Below are 20,181 nucleotides of genomic sequence, written 5' to 3'. Positions count from 1 at the left end.
CAGGTCACAATCCCGGAAGCACATCCTTCGCACAGGCCCGAGGGAAGATGATGGCGGCGGCGGCCCGAGCGGTGCTGTTCCCCGCGGTGCGGCGGAGGCTCTGCGGTTTCACCGAGAGGCTCCTGGCCGGAGGTGCTGCCGGGCGGGTGAGCTTCCCTCCACTTGTTTGGGTGCCGCCGGGACCAGGCTAGGCCGGGCCTCTCCCGCAGAACTCCGCGCGGCGAGCCTGAGTCTCGGGCGCGCGGCCGGGCCGCGGGCGTCGGATCCACACACTCCCCCCAACGGCGGGTCGGGCCTTCCCAGCCGGGACCCGTGGGGCATCAGGCGGCCGGGGACGCTTATCTCCCGCCGGCGCTGGTCTGGCTTTGGTACCCCGCAGCGCGTGACCCGCCAGTGACGTGTGGCATGACCCTGGTTTACCGACCCCCTGCCCTAGTCACTCGGGAGTCATCATAAAGAGTGCGTGTTGATCACTAAAATCGCAGTGGTTGCTATTGGGGGAAATTAAAAAGTGAGGACCCCACCCCGCTCGCCCCGAGTTCTCTTTTTTCTTAAAACTGAGCGTCTTCATCATCAACTCTGCTTCCCGTGAACCAAGGGGTAGCTAAAGGAAAAGTTTGTCTGTATATGTATATTTCTCGTGCAAGACTAGCTTTGTCTAGAGGAAAAGAAAAGATGGGGACGGGCAAATAGTCCATAGGCAACAAGTCAGTCAGCCAGAGTATATCTTGAGCACCTGCCCTTCTTCCTGCCTTCTCTTTTTCTGGCTTTTTAAAAACTGCTTTTCTTAAACGGTGGAAACCTTAAGCATTTCTACGTTGTGTATAGGTATTTTTATATTTTTCACTCCCTTTCTTGGCTTCCCCCATTCACCAACCCCCGCTTCTGCCCTCTATGGTGAATATTAAACATTTCTAGGAGAAGTATTGAAATAAAAGTAGTTTCTTTCAGGATAATTATCATAACTGTTTATTTGCTGTAAGGAAAGGGCATATGTAGACATGTTGCTGGCTTTAGGAAAGTGGTTGGTTGAGGAATGTTCTCAACATAGGCCAGCCAAGGGGTGGGTCTCAGTGGAATAAAAGTTAAGGAGGAAAGAGTACTTTATAGAGTCTCTTTGGGATAGATTTGGTTTTCGAATCAACATTTCATATTAGAATAGTGATATGTTTTGCTTCTTCCCTCCACCCCCAACCAGTCACTATATTTTGGAGGAAACAGATTGAGAAGTACACAGGCTGCTACACAAGTTGTTCTGAATGTCCCTGAAACGCACGTAACCTGTTTGGAGAATGGACTCAGAGTGGCCTCTGAAGACTCTGGGCTCTCAACATGCACAGTAAGTGATTTAGTTTGACCCCTCATTAGGCGAGAGAGCAAACTGTTGATTTTAATTTAAGCTTCTCAGTTGGTTGGCAGGTGGTTGAAAGTAGCAGCAATTATTTTGCCTTGACAAGTGACTGTCACTTGTGAATCTCTTCCTGTGATACTTCCATACCACACGAGTGTCTACATCTGGTTCTTGTAGCCTGTTGTGTCATGTAGTGTTGATAATAATGAGAGAGATATATTTGCTGGACTACTCTGTGCCAAATGTTTTTACATATATTGTCTTATTTGATCTTTAAAATAGTTCTTTGTAGCAGGGATCATCATATCCATTTTACAGTTGAAAAACAAGATCAGAGAAGTTAAATGGTTTTGTCCAAGGTCACACAGCTAATACATGACAGAACCAGGATTTGAACCTAGATTTTCTGACAGTCTCTGATGTTCTTTACACTATACTTGTTAATTGACTGTAGTAACACATTGGGCTAAGAATCTGGGTCCTCAGTAAAGCTGGCAAGTAGGTATTTGTGGCACCCAGCAGTAGCCTGAGGACCAAAAATTTTAAATCTCAGTTCATAGGACCTTACTGTCAGTCCACACTCAAGAAGACTTTAATGTTAAGGCTGGAAAGCATTTGTCAGAAAAAGGAAGAAGACTGCCCCCTACCCCTACCCCGTCCCCTCAAAAGAAAGAAGATGTTATCTTATTTAATTCGTACTTGATTGCATTAAGGTTGGGCTCTGGATTGATGCTGGAAGTAGATATGAAAATGAGAAGAATAATGGAACAGCTCACTTTCTGGAGCATATGGCTTTCAAGGCAAGTTGTAAGACTTTTTTTTAATGCATTTTCTTTAAGAGGCAGTAAACACAAAATCTCATTCTCAGGTAAGGAGAACTATAATAGTATAGCATGTTTTACTTTTAAAATCTTTTTTTCAGGATAATTACCTGAAATAATTACTGATAATTGCTCTGTAGAGCGAAACAAGGATTTTCTCTTGGGATGTAAGGGTCATTTGAACGTACGCCACTATTTCTGAAGCCTGATGTACTTTAGAAACCAAATTTGGTCCCTACATAGGCTTATGTCCTCGTATTCATTGTCTGAAGTGTTTAGAACAGATGAGGGATAAAGGAAGAGGTCATAATTTTTTTTTCCTCTTTTATTTCAGGGCACCAAAAAGAGATCCCAGTTAGATCTGGAACTTGAGATTGAAAACATGGGTGCTCATCTCAACGCCTATACTTCCAGGGAGCAGACTGTATATTATGCCAAAGCATTCTCTAAAGATTTGCCAAGAGGTATTGTTATTATTTATACTGCAGATATGTAATTTCCACAGGAATTCAGAAATGATTTAGTGCTGTTTACATTATGTTTGTTGAGAAAGAAAATGAAAAAAATGAACCGAACTTTGATTGAGGGGGCACCTGTTTTTATTTTTTCCTCCAAATATGAGAAACGATAAAAATATTTGTAGGCTGCAGGACTTGTGCAAACCAGGCCCTAACACTTGATTCAAATATTACTTCCTCCAGAGCCATACCTGTGTAGTGAACTATTTTTAATTGTTTTATTATTTGTTTACTTTTACTGCCTACTTTTTGTTTTGTTTTTTTCTCTATCCTGTTATCTGAATATTTTATTTCGACAAGTCAGAACAGATTTTCTATCTACTGACTGCTGGGCTTTGTTTTTGAACAAAACTTGCTTGCTTCTTTATTGCATTTGCACATTCTGGTTCCTCATCCTGGGGTGCACTTCTTTCTTAATGTCCTTTCCATTAATTTTTTTCAAAATTCAATTTATTTAAACTAAAAAAACCCACAAAAACCCAATACAGATCACCGATCCCCCACCCCCGGCCCCAGCAATGATCAGTCTGTTCTCTGTATCTATGAGCTTGGGTGTTTTTTTGTTTTCGACTTTTTTTCCCCCACATATAAGAGAGATCATATGATATTTGTTATTTCTCTATCTGACTTTTTCGCTTAGCATAATGCCATTGAAATTCATCCATGCCATTGCAAGTGGCAAGATTTCATTCTTTTTTATGGCTGAGTAATAATACTCCTCTTTGTATGTGAGTGTGTATTTGTGTATCACAACTTCTTTATCCATTCACTCATTGATGAACACCTAGGTTGTTTCCATATCTTGGCTGTTGTACATAATGCAGTGAACACGGAGGTAGGTCTTTTCAAGTTAGTGTTTTTGTTTTCTTTGGATAAATGTGCAGAAGTGGAATTGCTGGATTGTATGGTAGTTCTATTTTTAATTTTTTAAGGAAATTCCATGTTGTTTTCTATCGTGGCTGCACCAGTTTACATTCCCACCAACAGTGTAAAAGGGTTTCCTTTTCTCCACATCCTTGCTAACCCTTGTCTCTAGTCTTTTTGATAGTAGCCATTCTAACAGTTATGGGGTGATATCTCATTGTCATTTTGATTTGCACTTTCCTGATGATTAATGATGTTGAGAATCTTTTCATGTACCTGTTGGCCATCTGTGTGTCTTCCTTGGAAAAATGTTTATTTAGATCTTCTGCCCATCTTTTAATCTGATTGTTTGTTTTCTTCCTGTTGGTTTCTGTGGGTTCTTCATATATTTTGTATATTCGCCCCTTATCAGATATATGATTTGCAAATATCATCTTCCATTCAGGAGGTTGCATTTTCATTTTGTTGATGTGCAGAAGCTTTTTAGTTTGATGTAGTTCTACTTGTTCATTTTTGCTTTTGATGTCAGGTTCAAAAAATCATCACCAAGACTTATGTCAAGGAGCTTACTGCTTCCTCAGTTTTCTTCTAGCAGTTTTATGGTTTCAGGCCTTCTGTTCAAGCCTTTAATTAATTTTGAGTTAATTTTTGTGTATAATAGGTGTCCAATTTCATTCTTTTCCATGTGGCCGATTTTCCCACACCATTTATTGAAGAGACTATCCTTTCCTTGTTGTATATTTTTGGATCTTTGTTGTAAATTAATTGATCATATATGCTTGGGTTTATTCTGGGCTCTCTGTTGTGTTCCACTGATTCAGTACCTGGTTTTATGTATCATACTGATTTGATTACTGTTCTTTGTAATGTTTGAAATCAGGGAGCATGATGCTTTCAGCTTTGTTCTTCTTTCTCAAGATTGCTTTGGCTATTTGGGGTCTTTTGTGGTTCCATACAAATTTTAGGATTGTTCATTATATTTCTGTGAAAAATGCCATTGGAATTTTTTTTTTTTTTGGCGGTACGCGGGCCTCTCACTGTTGTGGCCTCTCCCGTTGCGGAGTACAGGCTCCGGACGCGCAGGCTCAGCGGCCATGGCTCACGGGCCTAGCCGCTCCGCGGCATGTGGGATCTTCCCGGACCGGGGCATGAACCCGTGTCCCCTGCATCAGCAGGCGGACTCTCAACCACTGTGCCACCAGGGAAGCCTGCCATTGGAATTTTGATAGGGATTGCATTGAGTCTGTATATTGCTTTTGGTAGCTTGGACATTTTAACAACATTAATTCTTCTAATCCATGAGTGTGGACTATCTTTCCATTTCCTTGTGTTGTTTTCTTTCATTAATGTCTTGTAGTTTTCCTCGATTAAATTTATTCCTAAGTATTTTATTCCTTTTGATGCAATTGTAAATGGGATTACTTCTTATTTTCTCTTGCTGATAGTTCATTATTAGTGTATAGGAACATAACAGATTTTTGCTTATTTACTTTGTATCCTACAGCTTCACTGAATTCGTTTATTAGTCCTAACAGTTTATTTGATGGAGTCTTTAGTGTTTTTTATATGTAATATCATGTCATCTGCAAATAGTGATAGTTTTACTTCTTCCTTTCCAATTTGGATGCCTTTGATTTCGTTTTCTTGCCTAATTGCTCTGACTAGGAGCAATTTTTTTATTCCTTTTTTGTTACAAAAACTCTGAAGCAGAATAAGCAAGTGTTCACTTAAAAGATTATTGATGATTGTTTTCATAGCAATAAAATAAAATAGATTTTATTTTGTAGAAGTAAAATAATTATTCTGACAGCATAACTATTTTTTGTAGTTACCATGTTGTAGAGTGTTTTGGATATCTTAAGGGAAAGTTATTACACAAAACATTTTCCCAGTGGGAGAATTAATGAAAAAATGTAGCAGTTTTAGTGCTAATTGGTGAGACTATTAATCTTTAAGGTCCTTGTATAGTTGTAGTTAATTTCATTACTTTGAAATTTTGGATTCCTAATAGGCTTTCATTAATAATGTTTGAATGCCACTTTACACAAGTACCTTTGTATATATGTAATTTGTGTATATATCATCTCATTTGATCAGCATAGTAATCAGATAAGTGTCTCCACTGTGCAGTTGTGGAAATTGAGGCGCAGCCCAGACTGTGACTTTCCCCGGATCACATAACTTAGTGGCTTACTGTGGACTCAAATGCGTGTCTTCTCACTCAGATTCACTGTGTCCGGTTGCTTTGTCAAAACAACAAAACAAAACACCTACCACCTGCAAATAAATAAAGTAAAATTTTCATAACATGGTAGCCTAACTTGTGCATTAAAACCAATGAAAATGAAAACAGTGGAGGGTGTGTTAGTTTGAATTGCAGAAAACATTGGTTAGATTCTTAATGATTTCCGTAGAAATAGATTTTGCCCCAGGACTAGTTAGGCACTAAGAACAAAGGGCTAGGCCAGGCTACTTTAAAGGACTGTTGATTCTAGCCTGTTTCTCTCCTTTATTTACACAGAGAACAGCAAAGAAAGCAAAAAAGAGGACTAGAGAAAGGAAGAGAGAATTTAGAAGACCTTTTTTTTTTTCTTTCTGGCTTCTGGCTGGGAAGGACAGAGTCCCTGTTAGTGGGAGTGGAAATGGAAAAGAGAGGCGCTCTTTGAGGAATCCAAAATGGAAGTGCTCTCTGAGGCAGATCCCACTTTGGGAATTTGCTTGAGGCTTTTATACTCTCAGTTGGGTGAAACCTGGTGTGTGAGATAATAATTAGATGCTTAGACAAGTGGTCTTCAAACTTTTATGATCATCCATTCTTATCAGTAAGAGACTTGAACATATATCCTCAATATAGGTATATGTATAAATTAAATACATGTACTGCTGTACTAATATATAAAGTGTTACATATACATTAGAAAGAGAGAAGATTCTGAGTAAAACATAAATATTGGGAAATATGAATCCCCACTTCAGAAGGTACCAATCTAGACTACTACTTCCACATAAAGGGGGGTCTTCACACAGGATCCCTTGTCCTCCCACCTGTCTTTGGGCTCTTCCTTACCCACCTGGGCCTTTATTTCTCTTGTCGGGACAGATAGGTTTTTTTTGTTTGTTTTTGTTTTTAAATTTTATTGGAGCATAGTTGATTTACAACATTGTGTTAGAGGGATGGTTTTACAGATAATTTTTTCTTTTTGCCCAGGATCTCGGTCCCAGCCTATTCTAGCAGTCTGTTTTGTCATGTTGGGTAGTCTGTAGAGGTAATTAATTACAGGAAGTCCTTGGTATTTGAACATTATTGCTTCTGAGACAAGTCACCTTAAAGTGAACTTAAAACAAGGAACAGAAATTTACAGCAGAGTAACAAAATGAAACTAAAGTTTATAAATTTGTTTTATATTGACTAAAATTTAGATTGTGATTGCAACTATATACTAATTCTTCAAGGATAGTTTAGGCTTTCCTTTTTTGGAGAAGTATGTACTTTTTCTGATAAAATTGCTTAATAGCATGATAAATCCTTTAGTTCACTTGTGGCTTTTTGCAAATTAGGGTCATTTTTGTATAAATACTTGAGGGTTTTATCAGTTTTTCCAAGGGTCACTTTTAATCCTTTGATAGTCATGTTATCTCTTTTAGGGTACCTATCCTTTTTTTCAAATGTTAACTGCTCCAGCTCTGTTGGATCATTATTTATCAGTGACTTTACTAATTAATGGTCAGAATCTAACCAGCATTGACCAGAATCTAACCAACATTGACCATTAACTGGAGTTAAGTGGGGAAAGATATTTGAGAGGACACTAATTCTGTAAGTGGTTCATTGGGGGTATATATTAGATTACGATGGTTCTTGGCTTCTTAATATAGTAGCCTCGTTGCTGTGGGATCTTGGGTAGTAACTATTTGGGTGATGTCGGCTCTCTGTGTGTACCTGTGTGCTCTGAGTAGATAGATAATTTTCTCCTTACCATTGTCACAGAGAACAATATACAGTTATATGCAGATTTCCATGACCGTTCTGAAGTGGTTGTAGGCAGTCATTTTACAAGTGTTGTGGGGACTTCTGGCAAATTTAGTCTTCTTCAAGTTCATCTGTACCACAGGGGATTGCATTTCTCATTTTAATTTAGTCCTTCTAGGTATATCAAATTATAGAAACATTTATTTCTTCTCAGTTTAATCATTTAGTCAATATTGAGTGATGGTCACTATCATTGTTTCTGATGCTAATTTAATAGGTTTTAAATAGTGAAAATTTAAGATTTTAGTGTTTCTTCTTGTGTTTTATTTTCAATAAGCTGTAGAAATTCTTGCTGATATAATACAAAACAGCACATTGGGAGAAGCAGAGATTGAACGTGAACGTGGAGTAATCCTTAGAGAGATGCAGGAAGTTGAAACCAATTTACAAGAAGTTGTTTTTGATTATCTTCATGCCACAGCTTATCAAAATACTGCACTTGGACGGACAATTTTGGGACCAACTGAAAATATCAAGTAGGTATAATTCTCAGATTTTTTTTTTTTGAGAAAAAATTTGAATTGTGAAAATAAACATTCACATTCAAAAAGTATGTTTCAGAAAGTAATTTTTTACCCCCAATAATCTGAATGAAATTGTACTTAAGCTACACTTTAGCCCCACCTAACTCCCAGGTGTCTGGGTTTGTAGCTACTTCTGGAATAAACAAGTGATGGTATTAAATCTTTTTTTTTTTTTGATACATACTTTGATACTTGTTGCATATATCCTATTTCTGACTGCATTTAACTTAGAATACCTTTAAGGTCCAATTTAATTTCAGGTATATTATGTGAGGATCTGTGCTTTTAAATTTCCTTTTAATATTGCTTTTCTTACTCCACTTACAGGTCTATAAATCGTAAGGACTTAGTGGATTATATAACCACACATTATAAGGGGCCAAGAATAGTACTTGCTGCTGCTGGAGGTTAGTTTAAGTTTCTGTGACTGTTTTAAACACAGAGTGATGTACTTAGGTTAGTTTAAGTTTCTGTGACTGTTTTAAACACAGAGTGATGTACTTATCAGTTTGATCCTATTGGCAGATGTCTTTAGAGGTTTTATTTAGAGAGCAGATTGTTAAATGTGCTGGGTAAGGGCAGTATGGAGCCCTGGAACCAGACTTTTCCTCTGTCTTCTCTTTAGTAGAGTTTTTCTTTTCTTTTTTCTTTTAATTTTTATTTATTTTTGGCTGTGTTGGGTCTTCGTTGCTGCATGCGGGCTTCCTCTCATTGCGGCGAGCGGGGGCCACTCTTCGTTGCAGTGTACGGGTTTCTCATTGCGGTGGCTTCTCTTGTTGCAGAGCATGGGCTCTAGGCACGCGGGCTCAGTAGTTGTGGCTCGCGGGCTCCAGAGCGCCGGCTCCGTAGTTGTGGCACACGGGCTTAGTTGCTCTTCAACATACGGGATCTTCCCAGACCAGGGCACAAACCCGTGTCCCCTGCGTTGGCAGGCGGATTCTTAACCACTGGCCACCAGGGAAGCCCAATAGAGTTTTTCAGTGGGAAAATGTAGTGACCCTCCAATATGTAAGTGTGCACACATAATGGAATTTCCTTGTAAGAAAAGGGCAAATGAGTGAACTGGGAGATAATGAGACTTGGAAGATGGTGTTCTACGGTTTGGGAATCTCTTGAGATTTTAAATTTCTTGAGAACCAGCTTCATCCTTGGTCAGGCGTGGTATGAGTATGTTACGTTGTTTATTCATTCTTTGATTTGTTCGTTCTTTCAGTAAGATCTGCTAGTTACTGAAAAGGGGAAGTATATGGGGGATTAGGAGAATATTTAATGGGAATCTGAACATGCAAGTGGCATCTGGACAAGGCTTCCTTGTGAGAACATGTTTGAAGCCAGTGAATGAAAGAAAATTCACATTAGATTTTGCTAGATTTCCTGGTAATCTGAATTTAGGCAAATTGTACATTTTATTGGTTTCCAGTTTTGTGTTCTCTTTCTCTTTTTAGGACAAAGTGAAGATACATGGAATGTTCTTTTGTGTAAATTTTTCTCTCTTTAGAAATGACAATAAATTAAAATTCTAGTTGCCCTGGATAGACTTTAGGCTCATTACTTGGGAATAATGGAGAAGATGAAAATGAGGGTTAAATATCTTAAAACATGTTGCCTTTGTGTGGCAGATAAGTGTGCTCTGAAGTTATCTTGAGTTAGTAACATTGTTTCTAAAATGGCTGGGGTTCAACAATTGAAACTGCCTTGGAAAGGGGAACACTATTGGTTGGATGGGGCCTCAGCAGCTAAGCTGTCAAGAATGTCTCTGCCATTGTTGGTGGCATATGGATGCAGTGGGTTTTATCATAGTTCATTGGTTCATTTTGACATCACCAGAGTTGGGATATCTTACAATTAATTAATGGCCTATCCTAGATTAATTAGCATTTTGTCTTATTGGTACATAAGTGATGATATTTCTTATCAACAGTGGCATCTTCAGTGAAACAGGCCAGAGTTAGCTTGATTTAAAAAAATAAAATTTACCGGCTCCCCTGCCTTTTGGATAGAGGTAAGCAGAGGTGGTGCTGGGGCAGGAGCTGAATATCTGGGACATCCAACCAGGAGGGCTATAGGTGAAGGTAGTAAAACAGTGGAAGTGGTTGTTAAGTGCTGAGAACTGTGTGCTTGTTCATGGTTCTGCACTCTCTGCTTGTCATCCTTGTATCACCAGGGTCTTCCTATTGTTTTGTCACCCTCTGGATTGATATCTAAGGCGGCTCTCCTACATAGTGATTGTGAAAACGTGTGTAATCATTCATTGTCTTGTTTTATACCAGAGATTTGTTTGGAAATATGGGTGTAAGTTGTGCTTTTATGTTCTAATAGAATGTTTCATTAAAAAAAAAAATCTTGTGATATTTTTTAAGGCACTTACCCATGTTTAAATTTGTCTTGTAAGTTTAGGAATCTCTCACTGACTGAATCTGTTTGGATCCCAAGTTTGGAAAATAAGGGATATAGAATCTAAGTAACTCTTTAAGTTTTGGATGGCAAGTAGTGAGTGTTTGAATAGCTATGAATTTATTCAGAAATTTGTATGAGGTTATTTTGTTCCTGTATTTTGATAGCAGAGCACAGAGAATGAAGCGTATCTTGTATCCAGCTTTCTTTAAATGATAGTTATTCTTTTCTACTTTAAAAAATTTATTGAAAGGTGACTTTTCCTTGCTAGTTTGCATTCTAGGAGTTTTAATTATTCAATATAACATGATTCTGCATGGAAAATGGTATTTTCAAGCTATCTAATTATCCTTATCTGTGAATCCATTGGTATGTTATGAAAACTGTGATGGGTCTTCAGAATGAGAAAGCTGTGCAGCCCCAAGCCTTATAACAAGGGAAAGAGTGTGCTCTGTGAGCTTACTCTTAAAAAGGCTTTTAGTCAGAGCAAGTAGTCCGTGTGTAACCTGTATCACATTATACCACCTTGAGCTTATTGTAAACAGAAGTATTGGCAGTTCGTTGTGTGCTTTACACTGCACTGCTACTGGATATATAACGTATTTTCCTTCAATTTAGGGGTTTCCCATGATGAACTGCTTGAGTTAGCAAAGTTTCATTTTGGTGACTCTTTGTCCACAAACAAAGGAGAAATACCAGCTCTGCCTCCCTGCAAATTCACAGGAAGTGAGGTAGGGCAAGCCTCCTAAGCTAGTGTTTAACCCTTTGGGTTTCTTGTGTTGTATTTATGAATGTGTGTAGCAAATGTGCCTGTTTCTAACAGTAAAATGGAAGAAGCCAAAGGAGTCCAGCTGAGGATGGACTCAGTTGTTTATATTCTTTCCTGTTCCATATATTTAACCACCTATTTTTCTTTCCTAAGGAAGTAAGGTTTTAAGAAAAATATAATTTGGTCTTTTTGTGCTTTTTGTTTGATACTATGCCCATTTTCCTATTGTAGGGCATAAAAGTTAATCTTTTATTTTAAAAACACCTCAAATTTTGACTTTTAATCAGGTTTATTCTTGGCTAAGTTCTGCCCACAGTACATTTCTGGGGGGTAGCTGTTAAAGCCAGAACTTGTAGAGAACCTGCTACATGTCAGCTGTATCTTTAAGCCTCATTAGAAGCTTAGTTTGCCACATTAGGGATGATGCTCATATAGTTGTATCTGGAAAGAAGCCTGATGTTGGCAATTGCATAAGACTGTAGCATTGGCAGTACAAAAATAAGCCTGTTATGTCAAGATTAGCTTAAATTTAGAGAGTCAGAAAAATTCAGACTGACAAAAGATTATCTCTACCAGTGAAATAATGCATCGCTTTTTGACCAGGTAATTATCTGGTGGCTGTGTCTGGATTATTTCAAGTGGAGATCTTTTGGTGAACTTCTTCTAGACTATACAGTGTAATGAGGCCTAATTGTTTAAAAACAAAGGAGTGTCATGGTGAGCATTTTAACTTTGCAGTTAATGGAGCTGGTGAGTTTGTTTCTTGTTAAGCATGTTATATAGTGGTAATCTTAACTAGAGCTTTGTATCCTTTATCCTAACTAGATTCGAGTGAGGGATGACAAGATGCCTTTGGCACATCTTGCAATAGCTGTTGAAGCTGTTGGTTGGGCACATCCAGATACAATCTGTCTCATGGTTGCAAACACACTGATTGGCAACTGGGATCGCTCTTTTGGAGGAGGAATGGTAAGTGATTTTAAAAGTAAATTTCCATAATAAATGAGAAGATGAAACTTCGTAGTATGAATTTTGACTTAAAATATAAACTGATCCTGGATTGCATCCTGGGCCAGAAAAAAACAATTTTTTTCTTTTGCCATATTGGCAAATTTTGAATAAGGATAGAAGGATTTGTTAATAGTAATATATCAGTGTTAATATCCTAATTTTAATAATTGTACTGAGGTAAATTTCCTTGTTTTTCAGAAGTGCACATTAAAAAGTATTCAGGGGTAAAAGGATATCTGCACTGTACTCTCAAACAATTGAAAAATATGTTAAAGAGAATGATAAAGCAAAAAAAAAATGGTAAAGTAACAGGTGTTAAGGAATTTGGATAAAGGAAATTCTTTGTACTATTTATGCTACTAGTCTGTAGTCTGAAATTACTTCAAAATACAAAGTGTATATATTTATACTCAAAGATTTTGAGAAAATACATTTCATATAAGTATCTTAGGCTTCACATGCAATATAATTTCAATTTTTTAAGCAAACAGCCCAAAGCTCTACAAATTGGGTTGATAATAGCTAATTATTTTTATTTTAAATTTTTGTTGTTGTTGGCAAAGCATATTGGCATGGGTTATTCAGTTTTTTGGTTGATATGGTTATAAATGATTATTAAACAAAGCTGGAACACAGAATTAGAAGTCATAACCATATCTCACATCAATCACTGCTAGAAGTGGAATGCTGGGCTGGATTGACCAAGGGACCCTGTAAACATACCTGAACTACAACCTGTGAGGTCAACCCATTTTTAATTTTAATTTTGGCCTGATTGGATTTTTCCTTTTAATTTTAATTTTATATTGGAGTATAGCTGATTTACAATGTTGTGTTATATGTACAGCTAAGTGATTCAGTTATATATACACATATATATCCATTCTTTTTCAAACTCTTTTCCCATTTAGGTTATTACAGAATATTGAGTAGAGTTCCCTGTTCTATACAGTAGGTTCCTTGTCGGTTATTTTATACACAGTAGTGTGTATATGTTAATCCCAAACTCCTAATTTATCCCTCTCCCAACCACATTTCCCCTTTGGTAACCATGAGTTTGTTTTCAAAGTCTGTGAATCTGTTTCTGTTTTGTAAATAAGTTCATTTGTATCTTTTTTTTTTTTAGATTCCACATGTAAGTGATATCACTGACTTCACTTAGTATGATAATCTCTAGGTCCATCAATATGTATTATTTTAGAAGTGGGTGCAGCTACTAAATTAATTACAAGGATTCACTGCTTTAACATTATGAATTTCTCTGGGGATGATGCATTGGGCTGGTGAGATTATTATAATTCTTAGTTTCAGTGAATTTTTGCTTTACTATTGAGATACTGCTGGATAAAACTGAGAAACTCAGCCTTTTAAGGCAGTCACAATTTTCACATCTCATTTTTCTTTCTGGTAATTTGGACATGTATACCTACAGTTCTCTTGGACAGTTTTTTTCCCTTACAGAATTTATCTAGCAAGCTGGCCCAGCTCACCTGTCATGGCAACCTCTGCCATAGCTTCCAGTCTTTCAACACTTCCTACACAGATACAGGATTATGGGGAATCTATATGGTTTGTGAACCAGCCACTGTTGCAGACATGCTACATGTTGTTCAAAAAGAATGGTGAGAAAAAATTTAAATCATGCTTAGAATTCCCACTTTAGACTAGTTTCTTTTTACACTGTTGATGCTGATTAATTTTTTATGGTGATGTTATTAGCATTTTATTAAGAGAACAAGACTTAAGTAGTAGCAGTTACTGCTGTGTTTTTGAAGATCACAGATATTTCTTCTAAGTTTCATGTGAAGCTGATTTATAGTATAGAAAATTCTTAATCATTAAGAAGCAGATTACTTCAGAAAGAATATCTTAAAAGTTAAAAATGTTTAAATTGCAACTAGAATTCTAGGAAATATTTCTAAAAGTTACCTGGCTTGGAAAGGCTGTGTTATGAAAATGAACCTGAAGTTGCCATTGCTAAAAGAAAAATGTAGTGTTTTAGTCAAAACTAGTACCTTGAGACAGGCAGAAGGGCCCAAAGCTTCTTGGAAAACTTTTATTCAGCTGTGGTCCCTTTCCTCCACCATTCTTAAATGGCTTACATCTCTCTAAGTCTAGTTGGAGTGTAATCATTAATTATTAGGTTTAAGTTAGACTCAGCTGGATTCTTTTGAGAAACCAATGACCCACTGACCTATCTATCCCTTAACAAGTCAGATCCTATCAGATGAGGATTCATGAATTTTCAAAATGACTGTAGCATTTCTCAAAATGCAGTCAGCCTATTTTTATATTGTATTGAATCTCTCCTAACCATATCATTTTTGAGAAATTAACACTACCAGGAAAATAATCAGTAATATTTTAACTTTTGCTTAACTGTTGGGATCATTAGTAATTTCAACTTTTTACTAAGTTGAAATCATAATCACTTGTACATTGTGGTGTAATACATAGAATATAGCATCCTTTCTTTCTTTTAGGTCATTAACTCATGAAACGCATAACATTTTCAAACTACTTTGACATTTGATTTTTCCAAATGGTTTTTAGGATGCGACTCTGTACAAGTGTCACTGAAAGTGAAGTTGCACGAGCCAAGAATCTTCTGAAAACAAACATGTTGCTGCAACTTGATGGTAAAAGAATTAAACACATAAGTCCTATTTTCACATGGTTGACTTACGTTCCAGTACTTAGTTTTCCCTTTTCTTTAAAACAGGTTCCACTCCCATCTGTGAAGATATTGGTAGGCAAATGTTATGCTATAATCGAAGAATTCCCATCCCTGAGCTTGAAGCAAGAATTGATGTAAGTAGTCCTTAGATACTATTGGGTCTTGTGTAAAATGATGCTTGTTACAACACCTGGAGATACACATCATAAATCTTGCTTTAGCTCTAAAATGTCCCAGGTATAGAATGTCTTCACTACTACAAAAAGCTCTGAATGCTTGTGTCTTCAATTTTTCAGGCTGTAAATGCTGAGATAATTCGAGAAGTGTGTACCAAATATATTTATGATAAGAGTCCAGCTGTTGCTGCTGTTGGTAAGCCTGGCTCCTTTTCTCCTATGCAGAAAGTTGGCTAAGGACTTTCCTTCTCTTTAGTTGTAACTGTCCTTTCTTTTAATCCTTAGGTCCCATTGAACAGCTACCAGATTTTAAACAGATTTGCAGTAACATGTGCTGGCTTCATGATTAAAATGCTCCTAATAAACATACTTTGAACATATATATTTATAAAACCGAGACCTGCAAGTCCTAAAGAAAAAAAATGAACATCTATACTGGTAAATATGAATGAAATACTATCTCAGACTTTGAAAGAATAAGACCACCACAATGAATGGTAGATCTCTGAGAAATTATACTGGAACAACACACTTTAAGTATAGTTTTAAGAATAAAATTTTGTACAGTATTTTCAGTTTTATTATAAAAATGCACACACAACAAAGATTGTCATAAGTCATTTCTTGCCTCTACTTGCGTTCAGCACTTGTTCTTGAGCAGCTTTCTTTGCTTTTACCATTTCGACAAGTTCCTAGGAAGGGAAAAAGATGTTACTTACACCGAGAAGTTGTCAGAATTTGCAGACATTTCTAGTGTTTGGTATAAGTATGTAAAACATCCAAACTGGGGTAAATCTACTGAAAAGGTTGATTTTTTTTTTTTAGTAACTGCCAGAGCTAGAACATTTCTAAGGTTGGTTACTTCTAATATTGGCCCCACGACTACTGTGGTATTGAATAAGCACAAAAACATAATTTAAATGATTGATAATGGAATCTACACACTAAAGATCTACAACCTTATATCGTTTCATGCAGTCCTTCTTTGTCCTGCCAGGCACTGCTTCTGCTATTTTTTCCCATCTTTCCGGTGTATTTACTGGGTACGTTTTCAAAGCTTGTTCCAAAAGCTTCTGTTCTTCTGTTGTCCAAGGGGTGAAATCTGTGCATGGACCTGTTTAAGAAAAAATTTTGTTTGGAAAATTTTATTCTAATTGATAGAAAACTGTCCTGGAACACCTTCCCAGATGCGTCTTTTGGTACACATCTTGGTAAGTGCCCATTTGAATCTGTGATGTGCAATCTTGAACAGACCAAATTAGACGCACATATATACCTCTAGGTATTAATTAAGGAAAAAACTTTAGATAGCTCACATCCCAGAAAAATATGAGACTTTAAAGCACAATATGCTTTGTATTTCTGGTCTATCACAATCTAATCTTATATTCACCAGACTTTTTTAAAAAAAATCAGATTTAACATACACAGTTGGACTTCTGGGTTCGAAACCACAATCACAAGTCATTTAAGATTTCTGATAAATCTAGTTCCTTATAGCATAGTTCAAGAGCTGCCTCCTACTTAAAAACTTTTAGCCCGATGAGAGCCTGGAAACCATTCTCATTTTACAGTGGAAGAAACAAGTTTAACAAAGCTAAGCCAAGCTCCCATGGTTTCAATGCTGTACAGCCAAGGTGCCATTTCCAGTGTGTCACTGTCACCACGTCCACTAAAATATTGTGGAGCCTACACTGTGCATCTCTACTAAACCAGACCTTTATGTTTGATAGAACACCTCATACATGTATCAGAAACAAATATATTCCTTCCTAAGATGCAAGAAGTATACATCCCACTTCTGTAGGAAAATGAAAATGTGAAAATGGTTAAAATGATTTGGTTATTCTAAGTTAATGGATTACTGACAGCTTAGTTATTTCAGATCATGCAGTGAAAACACAGTGGCACCTATCCTACCAGCAGTGAGACTACCTCTTGAAATTGTAACCTGTGAGATCAGGTACAAAGTAAAGCCTAGAAATCTAAGTTATTTCCCAATTAAAAACATACTCACAGACACAGTGAACAAGTTGAAAAACAACACACCTTACAACAAGGCAGAGAGAGAACTTGTATTTGAAGACAGATTAAAGACTGAAGCTTTTTTTGAAATCAGCTTTTAAAATTCCAGGAACCCCTTAGTGGAATTTCCTTTTATTAGTTTGAAGCCCCATTTAACACCATAGATTTAATTCATTTCCTCTCTCTTGGAAAAAAGATGGAACTGACATATAATTATTATCTGCTGCTTATTATCTGCTGTTATGATCCAGGGACTTCCCAATACCAAAATGAATGAAACATATAAAATTCCTATGAGAAATCACTATTCCAAAAAATGTGGCCAGCTTGCTGTTTACTGGAGCAGTTGAAGAGAGAGGGACCTGCCCATTAAATCCATAAAAAGAGGTAAAGGAGTCAGGCCCAAGTACCGTATCACTCCTGCCCTCACAGGGTCACCCATCTGCCAGAAAGCACAACCATCAGTGTCTGCCTCCAGCACGGAAACTAGTCCCACAAGAAAGGGCTGAGAATAACGCAGTAATATTTGAATGTGTCTGATTTTTGTGGATGGCGTAAGGGGCAAGAGAATTACCTCCTTTAGAAGTGCCTTCCAAGTGTTCTGAAATTTCTTTGTTACTTATCTTTCTGAAAAGAGCCAAAATAATGCCCAGCCTAGACAAAAGTCACCCAATTTTGCAAATGCAACTTGCAAACGCAGAATGATTTTTTCCTCTTTATAGAACATTGTAAGTCTCTCCTAGTATTTTCAAATTGAAATTTTGGGATAATGAACCAGACCAAGAATACAGGAAAAGTGGGACCGTTAAGACAGGGACAGGTCATCATGAGGAGTCAAGGCTGTCAGTTAATCCCAAAACATACATTTGGCACTGTGATCTGGAAAGCATATCCAAGATTAGCTTAGTTTAGGGAGAAAAGGACTGGTGGCTCACAAATGCATGTAGTGAAAGAGAACTTTTCAAAGTTTTGTCAGCAACTCACATTAAGGAAAAAAATGTCACATCTCAGACACTTATAAACATGAACAAAAGTTTCACAAATACCCACTTATGTAATAGGTGTAATGCTCTCTGATATTTTCTATTCATGATCCATTAAACTGATTTCATGACCCACCTCTGAGTCATAATTTGCATTTGAAACATACTGGTCCAGAGTAATCAAATTAACTAGAACACCCAAGACATGTCAGCACAACAAACTGTCTGTATAACTAACTTGTTCTGAGCCACGTAAGCTGCAGGCATGCTGCCCCTTTACTCCTGTCTTCCCTTAAAAACAAGGACCTTTCCTTATAGTGTATTTTTCAAAATCAGGAAATCAACCTTGATAAAAAATTATCTAGTCTACAGACCTTATTCAAATTTCAATTGTCCCAATATCCTTTAATACTGATTTGTAAAATCTGGTGAACAAAACAAACACAACCCCTCCCCTCATGGCATATGAAATGGAAGAACTGTAATTCTCAATGGTGCTGATGTAAAACTGTCCTGAAAACATCCGCTTTATACCTTTCAGTCTGCTAAATGCTTTCCATTCCATTCACTCTGAATGTAGACCGTAGATCTTGTATACTCTCACACAGATACATGGTTAGCATTTTCTACTCATAGAAAAATAAAATTTCATTACCTTCAAATCGTTCTGAAGGTGTTGCATTGTCTGCTTGACACACCACACCGTGTTCTTTTTTAAACTTATCAAAAGCCTTTCTGTTTATGTCATCTTTTTGATGAGGGTCTGAAAAGGGGAAAAAACTTTAATACAGATCATCTCATTTAGTCTTTCATTAAATTGCATAGATTATTTTTAAAATATGTATTCAAGGTAGCAAAAAAATTGATTTGGCAAAACTAACTCACCAAGTTTTTGAAGACTCTTTGCTTTGCCAATAACATCTTTGGCGGTTCTCTTGACTCCAGAAGAAGAATGTATGTTCATGTAATTAGCAATAACTTCCCATCTAGAGCAACCGATACAAAAATAACGAAAAACCCCAAACAAAACCCAGAATGATCCCACATTTTTAATGCAGAAGGGTTAGCTATAACATCTAAAGAATTAGCTCTAAATTGGTGGTCTAATTATTACTATTGCCTGAGCTATGTTTTTTGCTTTTCATATGTTTAAATCAACTGTGTATAATCTTGGTTTCAAGTTTGTACAAAACCTTACTGATTCTGTGTAAAAATCAACAGAAATAAAAGCACACATTTGTGTATACTGCCATTTGGACACATACTTAAGGAGACAGATCATTCTGAAAAGAGAACCTTAGTTTCCTCATATACAGAATAAGGGAGGCTGGATCTCTAAGGTTTGAGTTCTCAGCTCAGACTCTGCAGTGAGCTCCAGTTTGAGGTCGGAAGCAACAAAGAAGGATTAAGACTGAAAGAGAAACTATGGAGCACAAAACCTAGTGCCTACTATAAACCACAATGGACTAAGCCAACATGAGAGTCAAGGTTTATGTCTTATGATCCTTAATTTCCTGAGAAATTGATGAAGCATCCTGCTGTATGTATGGATATACATATGTGTGTTGGTATAAGCTGCTAAGACTAGCAGGTTCAAAATGCTTTTCACACTTTGCACAGAACTTAGTGTCCAGGTCCAAGCATATCTCTGGAAGTTTGCTGTAATGTGCTGCTATTTGGGTGTCTACATTATCCCTAGGCTCCAGTATGTGTTGAAGAGAAGTTTCATTAGAACGAGTACCTTGAATTTGTTCCAGCAGGGAAGAGATTCACAGCTTTAATTAGTAATTGCAGATCATCTTCTGACCAGTGTTTACTGCCATTTCCACCTCCGCCAGTTGATTTCTCTGCATTCTTAGATGCCTGTCGCATACGAGCCTCAGCTTCCTCTTTCTCTTTTCTAATTTGCTCATTTATTTCTTCTATCTACACAAATATCATAGGTAAGTCAGGGACTTAAAACATCTTACTACTCTACACTCCCTTGCTGACTTGTGGTTCTCGACGCTCAGCATCATCCAGGCAGGGAGCCTACACC

The 20,181-nt window shown here is 37.2% G+C and overlaps 2 protein-coding genes across 3 annotated transcripts in view; one reads left to right on the top strand and one right to left on the bottom strand.

Annotated features, from left to right (window-relative positions):
- Nucleotides 1-27: 27 nt before the first annotated feature.
- PMPCB (peptidase, mitochondrial processing subunit beta) lies at nt 28-16,051 on the top strand. Its single transcript, XM_079931540.1, has 13 exons — nt 28-146; nt 1,199-1,339; nt 2,065-2,151; nt 2,507-2,636; nt 7,862-8,060; nt 8,436-8,515; nt 11,121-11,233; nt 12,097-12,240; nt 13,744-13,904; nt 14,836-14,921; nt 15,005-15,093; nt 15,256-15,331; nt 15,421-16,051. The coding sequence occupies exons 1-13, from the start codon at nt 48-50 to the stop codon at nt 15,483-15,485; spliced, it is 1,470 nt and encodes a 489-aa protein (XP_079787666.1). The 5' UTR covers nt 28-47; the 3' UTR covers nt 15,486-16,051.
- DNAJC2 (DnaJ heat shock protein family (Hsp40) member C2) overlaps nt 15,697-20,181 on the bottom strand; it is a 25,327-nt gene continuing 20,842 nt past the window's right edge. For both annotated transcript variants that reach the window (XM_079931538.1, XM_079931539.1), the window contains exons 13-17: nt 19,885-20,069; nt 19,029-19,129; nt 18,799-18,906; nt 16,095-16,249; nt 15,697-15,827 (exon numbers count right to left, since the gene is read on the bottom strand). In XM_079931538.1, the coding sequence (XP_079787664.1) occupies nt 15,753-15,827; nt 16,095-16,249; nt 18,799-18,906; nt 19,029-19,129; nt 19,885-20,069 (624 nt within the window). In that variant the 3' untranslated portion in view covers nt 15,697-15,752. The remainder of the gene's footprint in view (nt 15,828-16,094; nt 16,250-18,798; nt 18,907-19,028; nt 19,130-19,884; nt 20,070-20,181) is intronic.

This window comes from Stenella coeruleoalba, assembly GCF_951394435.1.
Source record: "Stenella coeruleoalba genome assembly, chromosome: 9".
NCBI lineage: Eukaryota > Metazoa > Chordata > Mammalia > Artiodactyla > Delphinidae > Stenella > Stenella coeruleoalba.
The sequence above is the reverse complement of the archived record's forward strand: the minus strand, read 5'-3'. Positions and strand labels throughout refer to the sequence as shown.